The following is an 8,987-nucleotide window of genomic DNA, read 5'->3' as shown; positions in this document are numbered from 1 at the left end:
AACCGGTCTGTATCTGGGATCTGAACCCTCGCGCGGGAGCGCCGCCGCGCTTCCCAAGCGGCGCACTATCCAGTGCGCCACCGGGCCGGCCCTACCGGTCATCTTTTAAAAAAAAAAAAAAAGAAAGAAATCGAGTGCTGGGGGAAACCCTCATCCCGACATGTCAGCATTGCAGTGAGCCCCTTCCCCAAGTGTATTCTATAAAAGAAGGCAAAGGTGGTCATCCGCCCTCTCTTCCCCAGGACAGCCCCAGATGACACCTAATTTGAGCCTCTGCCTGATTTGCCATCTGGCTTTCCTGTCCACAGCCCCGCTCCTGACAGATGAGGCGGTCAGAGCTGGAGTCTGGCCTGCTGGGGCTCCCTGGACACCCTGCGTAGAACAAGGGCAGGAGAGCAAGTGTTTTAGTCACACCAAAATCTGCCCACCCTGAGAAAACCTTCCCCAGATTTGGGAATCTGCAGTGACACTACAGATGGCTGTTGGTTTCAGTTATTTGTTTGCTTATTTGGTTTTATGTAGCCAGTCCTGCCTGGGCCCATGGGCCAGTTGCCACTCCTAAGTCAGACACAGAGCATGGGTGGCTACTGCTGGGGTCATCCTGCCCCTTCCTGGGCCTCTTGTTTCCTCATCTGTGGAGGGCACGGGACCAGCCCTCCCCTGAGCTCCTGGCCAGCCCTAGCGTTCCATGACGTCTTTCTCTCCTGCGTGACTCAGCTTCTTTCTCTCTCACTGGGCTTTTCCCTCAGGGCCCGTGGTTGGGATTCTTCTGCCAAATGTCAGTGTCTGCTCGGGAATGGGGGTGGCAGGCCAGGGGCTCACAGTTAACTTCCCCAGGCCAGCTGGAGGTGATCTTGGACCGGCGGCTAATGCAGGATGACAACCGGGGCCTAGGCCAAGGGCTCAAGGACAACAAGAGAACCTGCAACCGCTTCCGCCTCCTGTTAGAACGGCGAACCCTGGGCAGTGAGGTAAAGTCTGGGCCAGCTGCCCAGGGATCCAGGTCAAGCTAGTCTCTGGGGTGGCCCTGGGAGATCCAGCCTAAGGCTCAAGGAGCGTAGCTGGAGGTGGGCAAGGGAGAGAGTGTAGGCCTCTGATCCTGGGGTGGGGGAGGCAGTCTGTGTGTTGCTGACCCATCTTGTGCAGCCTCGCACCCCTTCTCCCAGCAGCACCCTGTCACCTGTGCCCCCCACGCTCACCTCCCATCTTCCTCTCTGCTGCCCTCCTCTGTCCTCCCCTGGCCCCAGTGTTTTCTCACCCTTTACCCAACCTGTTCGTCTCATGGCTTTGTTTGCCCCCACCAGCCTGGCTTTTTCTCCAAACTGGAAGCCTTGTTTAGGGGCTTGATCTTTCCCAGCAGCAGGAGCAGTAACTAGAGGTAAGGGTCAGCGGTGGGAGTGGTGGACTAGAATGAGCAAGCTGTAACTGCAGTCGGAGCCAGCAGTGACAGAGCCTGCCGCAGTTCCTGTGTCTGCTCAGTCACTTGTTCATCAAAAACACACTGAGAACCTTCCACGCTGTAAGGACTGAGAGGGGCATAAACACATACAATGCTGGCTCTACTAAGGATTTACTTGTGAGCGGCGGTGGGGGAGAAGCTATGTGTGTAACAAGGTAGAAGATAGATATGTCCCACTGGTCACAGGGAGCAAAATACCATGGTAGGCTAAGGAGATCGAGGACACCTTCCTGGAAGAGGTGTCATTCAAGCTCAGCTTTGGTGAATGGGGGTATGATTTAAACACATGAACCAGGGCACAGGGTGGGAGGCAGGAAAGACAGCATGAAGGGGAAATAGCAGTGAGTTCATTCATACTAGAGCTGTGCTGTCTGGTATGGTAGCCACTAGCCACATGTGGCTATTTAAGTTAATAAAAGCTAAATAAAATAAGTTCAATTCTTTATTCATACTTGCCACATTTCAGGTACTCAGTGGTCACAAGTGGCCAGTGGCACCTTGTGGTCGGGGCAGACTGCAGAGGGCCTTGGATGCCAGGCTAAAGCATCTGGACTTTATCCAGGAGGCGAGTGAAGGATTTGAGCTGGAGGTGGACACTGCAGGAACTCTGCCCTCAGCCTGTCATTCTGACAGCAGGGAGCAGGGTGGGTCTGTGGGAAAGGAGGCTAGCCACAGTGGTGACAGTTAGAAGGGTGGGTAAGCAGAATGTGTCAATGGCTTGAACGAAGCCATGGACGGGAGAAGTTGGGGGTGGATGTGAGGACACTGCAGAGGTGGGATGGAACAAGAAAGGGAGGGATTCTGTGCAGTTGGGAGTAGAGTGGAGCTAGGGACAAATCCAGAACACAGGGAAGCAGAGCTTTGGAGGAGAGTTCTGATCAGGCCTGCAAGTGTGACACCCAGGGGAGCCGTCTGCGGAGCTGCAGGGAGCAGCAGGCCTGAGAGTCAGGTTGGCACTGTGGATGTGGTGTCACACCGGAAACCGCAGGGGAACTTGGAGCACTTTCTCCATCAGAGGCGCTTCCTCCACGGTGAAGCCTACCTGTGTCTGTCTTCCGTCCTCCCTGCACTGGGAACCTCTCTGTGCGGTGGGAGATGTTGCTGATGGGAGCTTGTTGCTCATGATGAGTGTATGGAACAAAAAACCAGAAAGTGGAGAAGAAATGGCCTAGTGGAATCGCCCTTTCTGAGTTGGAGGGATGGGAAGTGGCCACACTTGAAGAGTTGGAGGTGCAGGGCATGGACCCGAGCACCCCCTTGTGTCCAGACACACCAGGAATGCCGGCTCTCTGCAGAGGAACTGACCTGGGTGTGCTTCTATCCTGCCTCATCCTCACCCTGGCTCCTCCCCCTCGCCCCCACCTCGGTCCAATCTTGCAGGTCCAAGGTGGCCACTCTGCCAGCTACCCATCTCTCCTGAGCCACCTGACCTCCATGTACCTGAACACCCCGGTGCTTACCCTGCCTGTAGCCAAGAGGCAGCTCCCGGGCCCTGGTCTGCGTTCGTTTCGTCCTCTGGCTTCCTCACTGCCCTGTGACTTCCACCTGCTCAACCTGCGTACGCTTCAGGCTGAGGTGAGTGCCCCACTCAGCTCGGCAGCTCCGGGACCACACTCTGGCCCTTCCTCACCCACTCTCCTCCATGTCCCGGTGCTGCCACTGGGCAGAGGTCCTGCTGCTTCTCTGAGCCCTGAAGGGCCCTGCACCCTCCACTGCCCTTTGTCTGTCTGTCATCCAGGAGGATACCTCACCCTCAGCAGAGACTGCACTCATCCTGCACCGCAAGGGTTTTGACTGTGGCCTTGAGGCCAAGAACCTGGGCTTCAATTGCACCACAAGCCAAGGCAGGGTGAGTGGGGCCCAGATGTGGGAGGAGGAGCCCCCATGAGAGGTGGGCGGGGAGAAGGAGCACCTGGGAATGGCAGGAGCCAGAGTTTGGTGAGACTGGACAGAGGTTGGGCAGCAGGATGGGAAAAGAAAGTGTCACTCTAGGCTTTCTGGAGAAAAGGGGGGAAGCTGTTCCCGTGTTTTTGAAGCTACCCAAGCCTGGCAGGGGCAAGTTCTAGACAAAGAATATAGCTTGAGAACTTGTTTCCTGAGTGGGGACTTCTATCAAGCAAAGTGGAAAACACCAGAAATAAAAAACCAAAAGCCATCATGCTCTTCCTTTGTGAGCTCTATTCATTGTTTCAGCTGGCACTGATAAATGCCCCCATGTGCCAGATCCTTTGCTGGGCTCCAGTGATTGAGAAGTGAACCAAGACATGGTCTCTGTCCTCAAAGAGCTTGCACCTCAGTGAAACAGTTCCCACCCTGAGATCTGTGGACAGGCTTTGTACAAATCTCAGTGAGCCCCTGAGATTGGACACAAACTCGTGTGTATGCAGGCATGTTGCTGAGAGAAGCCATAGCTTCTGTCAGATTCTTTTTTTTTTTTTTCCTTTTTTTGTCTTTTTTTGTGACCGGCAACGGATTGCAACCCTCAGTGTCGCGCCCGCACCGGACTGGGACCGGCAACGGGATAGCAAACCTCGGTGCTGCGCCCGCACCTCGCTCAGCCAGTGAGCGGCCGGTCTGTACGTGGGATCTGAACCCTCGGCGGGAGCGCCACCGCACTCCCAAGCGGCGCACTGTAGCAGTGCGCCACCGGGCCGGCCCTTCTGTCAGATTCTTAAAGAGGGTAACAAGTTATATAGACAGAGAGCCATATTATTTAGTGTACCGGCACCCAGCACAACCCTGCGCCTTCTGTCCTCTCCACAGGTAGCCCTGGGGAGCGTTTTTCGTGGCCTGGATGTGGGGTTCCTGCAGCCAACCTCCTTGACATTACTGTACCCTCTGGCCTCACCCTCCAACAGCACTGACATCTATTTGGAGCCCATGGAGATTGCCACCTTTCGCCTCCGCTTGGGTTAGGGCTTCTTGTGGCCTGAAGAGAAAGTTTGTCCAGAGACTGCCTCTTAACATTAAGATCGGGTTGGACAAGCCACACTGGGTACCCCATCCCAATCTGCCTCTCAGAACTGTGACAGACTGGGCTCTGCCATCATTTCCTGTTTATTGCAGCTTCTGTGTTTGGGGGCCACCCACAAGCCCAGTGGTGGGTAGATAGGGCAGACGCCAGTGAGATCAGGGAAAGAAGGCTCTTGGTTGAGTGGGCAGCACCAGACTCTGCTTTCGGTTGCAAGTGGCTGCCCAGCTGGGCAAGGCTCCAGCACCCATCCTTTTCCCAAAATGGGATATAGGAAAAGCAAGGGCAGACAGCAGAGGTAAGGGAGGCCAAATGGGTAACAGCTTAGCCTCAGGGTCACGGCAGGCAAGAGCTAGTTCTAGGGGAACCCTGTGGTTATGTAGAGACTACATGTCCTGCTGTGAAGAGCAGGATCAGAGTGAGTCTGGGAGGACAGGGATGGGGACCCCGAGTTAGTGCTGGGGTGGAAGAGTGAAGGAATCCCTGTTTTGCCTGAGTCTAAAGGCCTCACTTTCTGTAATGGCTCCACTCCAGGTGCCACCTGGCCTGCACTCTCAGGCTAGGGGCTGCAGGGCGGCAGGAAGGACTTGCTAGAGACTGTCATGGCCAGAGGTTATAGGATACTTCAGGTACCAAAAACTCCACCTCAAACTGGGCACTTGGCTTATGTGTTGATTTGTGGGGTGGTGGCAGGGGTGTGGGGGGTCCTCCACCCTCCCTGACTCCTCTTTGGTCCCCATACTCTGCATACTACTGTTCCCAAAAGCTACTTCCTATCATGGGGGCCGGGGGGGATCCTGGCAAAATTCCTTTCCCTGGAAAGAAAGTGAGGCCTCCAAGACCCCATGTGCTTGGGCAACTTGAGAAGGCTTTCAGCATCATGCCTAGCAGTCAGGCCTTGAAGCTGCACCTTTGGTCCATCCTTCTACAGAAGTATTGAGTTCCTGGCACAGGGGACTAGGGATTTGTAGACTAAATTAGGAGGCAGTATGGCTGCTTATGGGCTTTCATTTCAACTTTGATTAATAGAGAAAAATTTATGGTAGTTTCTATAGATGCTGAAAAGATATTCAGTAAAATTTAAAACCCATCCCTTATTAAAACTCTTAGTAAGTTACAACTAGAAAGAAATATTCTGATCTAGCTGAAGGTCTGTATCAGAAGTCAATAGTTAATGCCGTTCTAAACAGTCGACACCACAGGCATTCCCATCACAGTCAGAAACTAGCCAAGGCGTGCTGTTATTTAGCAATGTCCTGGCACTACTAACCCGTGCAAAAAGGCAGATGAGGGAGCTAAGGAAGAATTACAGTTGGTGTTATTTGTAGACAATAAAACTGCCTGCCTGTAAAATCTAAGAGGACCAACTGGAGACCTCTTAAGAGTATTCTGTAAGTTGATTCAGCAATACACATCATGCTCCTGAAAAGATTTTGCTTCTCCCCAAATCAGCCCATAAATTCAATGTAATTCCAGTGAGATTGGGTGCTTTTTGGAAGTTTACAGGTTCTAAAGTTCATGTGGAAGGGTAAATGTGTGAGAATACTAAGACGGTTCTGCAAGGCGACAGCTGGGGTGGTGTGCTGAGAGGGGAAGGCGCGCGCTTGTCCTACCAGATTTCCCACAGGACTTGCAGGCTTCCAGGAATTCCATCAGTGTGACCCCGAGTGGGTCAGACAGATGGCTGGGACAAGATGGAGAGTCCAGAAACAGACCCAGGTATACAGAAATTTAGTATCTGATAGAAGAGTATTTTAAGTGGGGGGAAAGATGGCTTATTTAATAAATAGCACTTTGAGACAACTAGCTAGCTATGAAAGTAAAAGTTTTAGTTCTACCTCAGTTTCCACAACAATTAGTTCCAGAGGGGGAAAAACAAAAACAAACAATAACACTACAAAGTTACTGAAAGTATTTTTTTATACCTCTGGTGTGGCAAGGTCTTTTCTAAATATAACATGAAACGTAAAAAACAATAAGGGAAAAGGTAAACAGATTTTACCACAAAAAATATTGGAAGTTTCTGTATGATGGAAAACATCAAGGTTAAAACAAAAATGACAGATACAGGAGAAAATATTTGCAGCACATTAAAAAAAAATCAGTAAGTACAACTACTTTAGGAGAAAAGCTTGTTTTGGAGTCCTTAGAGAGTGTCACTGGGGCCTACCAAGCAGCTACCTAAAGACTCAAGTGACAGGGCTGAGTTCTTCCAGGTCATTTAGACTTGTTGCCGCCAGCATCAGGCCACAACACATGGGATTCTGTCTGTATCACAGTGGAAGAAATAAGATTATGAATGGGAAGTGCTTAGCATAGTATCTGGTACATGTAAGAGCTCCACAAATAAGAGCTATAATTATGTTAGTAAAGGGTGCTAGGCAATGACGTTATAGCAGGTGTTATTTGCTAGTATAATATAATTTGTAATCAACTGATAGGGGAGAACCTGTGAACCCCTAGGAAATTAGCAGAATAAAGGATATTATCTTTGGAGATCTTAGATTGGTAGTGAAGTTATTTGACAGGAACTATAATGTTTAGTCCTATACACTAGCCTTTTAAAACGGCTTAAGGCAGCGTTTCTCAAGGTGTGTTCCAGAATCACCAGAATTGCTGGTTGAAGGTACAGGTTTGTGGCCTGTCCTGATGGGCTTTTTCAGCCTGGATGCTGCAATGCAGGTGTGGGGCAGAGCCACAGCTGCCCTGAGACTGATGTGTATGTAACAGGAGCAAGAAACAAAGGCTTGTGTGCGTAGGGGACACAACCTTTGAACCAATCTCTGGGAGCAGGGACCAAGGAACTTGCATTTTTAACAAGCTCCCAAGTGATTCTTGTGCTAACATTTGGAGATGGGCCTACTATTTTAAGGCAAGCAGCAAACCTTTTACCATGTAGCTCTGGCACTGAAGCCTCAGTTCTGAGGGTTACTGTTAAAACTGGATCTAGGTCACGACACAGAAGCAACTTCAACCACTGGAAATGGATAGAATCCTATTCCTCCAGGCAATCCATCTACTTAGAACCGTCCAGTTTCCATGAAGAAGGAAAAGCTATATATGGCGTGATGGAACCATGGTGAGAAGGGCAGAGTCAGGCAAACTAAGAGCTGGGTTTGCCTATTCAGGGTGAGCCAGGCCCAGACAGTGTCCTGATGTGGCTCGCCTGCGGAGGGGAGAGGGGGTAGGTAGAACCGTGAACATCTATACAGAGAGCGACATCTTTTCATTTAACCTGAACTTGACCTGCTTACCTTGCTCTCTGACCCTGTGGTTAGTAAAAAGGCACTTGGGGGGCTGGCCTGTGGCTCACTTGGGAGAGTGTGGTGCTGATAACGCCAAGGCCACGGGTTCGGATCCCTATATAGGGATGGCCGATTAGCTCACTTGGGAGAGCGTGGTGCTGACAACACCAAGTCAAGGGTTAAGATTCCCCCTTACCGGTCATCTTTTAAAAAAATAAATTAGGTCCGGCCCGGTGGCGCACTCGGTAGAGTGCGGCGCTTGGGAGCACGGCAGCGCTCCTGCCGAGGGTTCGGATCCCATATAGAGACCGATCTGCTCACTGGTTGAGCGTGGTGCGGGCGCGACACCGAGGGTTGCGATCCCATTACCGGTCACGAAAAAAAGAAAAAGGAAAAAAAAATAATAATAATAAATAAATAAATAAAATAAAAAGGCACTTGTGCACTCAGAGGGGAAATCAGCCTTGGGTGGTGGAAATGAAACTTACTATCCAAATAGAGATCTTTGAACAAAATCTGTGTTTTTCCCTAATAAAAATTCATACAAAGAGGCTGACTGGTTAACTCAGTTGTTTAGAGCATAGTGTTATGACACCAAGGTCAAGGATTTGGATCCTCATACTGGCCAGCCGCCAAAAAAAAAAAAAAAGAAAATGCATACAATAGACAAACACTTCAAGGGGCAGCTCTCATGGTGAGAAGAGATGATAGGAGACCAGATCCTTCATAGCAAACCTCAATTTTACTTAGGGTCAGTGGGAAATAAATTCAGATCATAACAATTGCTACAACCAACTGGGTCTGCAAAGAGTCTCCATCCATTTTGGCTCCTGACTTTGGACCTCTAATTGAGAATAAACTTGAACTGAAAGTGAACTCTGTAATTAGGTAGTCCAGGCACAGGAAGCCCAGGAAGTGGGGTTGGAGATGAGGACTCCTTGGTATTAGGAATAATGACAAGGTCAAGGATTTGAGACATAGCATTGGGTATGGAGGCCCTGAGAGGGCCCTTCAGTGGAGGAGGAAACACTGGCTGTTCACTGTAAGAATACCTAGTGCTATGGTTTGAATATTTGTTTCCCTCCAAATTTCATGTTGGAATTTAATCTCCAGTACAATAGAATTAAGAGGTGGGGTCTTTAGGAGGTGCTTAGGTCATGGGGACATTTCCCTTGTTAATAGGATTAAGCCTCTTATAAACAAGGCTTCACGCACCATCTGTCCCTTCTTTGCCCACAAACACTGCGAGGACAGTGTCCTGTCTGGAAGATGCAGCAACCAGGCACCATCTTGGAAGCAGACAGCAGTCCTC

The 8,987-nt window shown here is 50.4% G+C and overlaps 1 protein-coding gene across 2 annotated transcripts in view; it reads left to right on the top strand.

The window, feature by feature from the left end:
- The window catches only part of MAN2A2 (mannosidase, alpha, class 2A, member 2), a 19,162-nt gene extending 12,234 nt beyond the window's left edge, over nt 1–6,928 (top strand). Inside the window, exons 20-23 of one of the 2 annotated variants that reach the window (XM_008564933.1) lie at nt 838–971; nt 2,840–3,034; nt 3,198–3,308; nt 4,223–6,928. In XM_008564933.1, the coding sequence (XP_008563155.1) occupies nt 838–971; nt 2,840–3,034; nt 3,198–3,308; nt 4,223–4,375 (593 nt within the window). In that variant the 3' untranslated portion in view covers nt 4,376–6,928. The remainder of the gene's footprint in view (nt 1–837; nt 972–2,839; nt 3,035–3,197; nt 3,309–4,222) is intronic. The other variant, XM_008564874.1, reaches the window with a different exon arrangement.
- Nucleotides 6,929–8,987: the final 2,059 nt, after the last annotated feature.

The sequence above is a fragment of the Galeopterus variegatus genome, unplaced genomic scaffold, assembly GCF_000696425.1.
Source record: "Galeopterus variegatus unplaced genomic scaffold, G_variegatus-3.0.2 Scaffold14, whole genome shotgun sequence".
NCBI classification, from domain to species: domain Eukaryota; kingdom Metazoa; phylum Chordata; class Mammalia; order Dermoptera; family Cynocephalidae; genus Galeopterus; species Galeopterus variegatus.
Note: the sequence above shows the minus strand (reverse complement) of the source record. Positions and strands in the feature narration are given on the sequence as shown.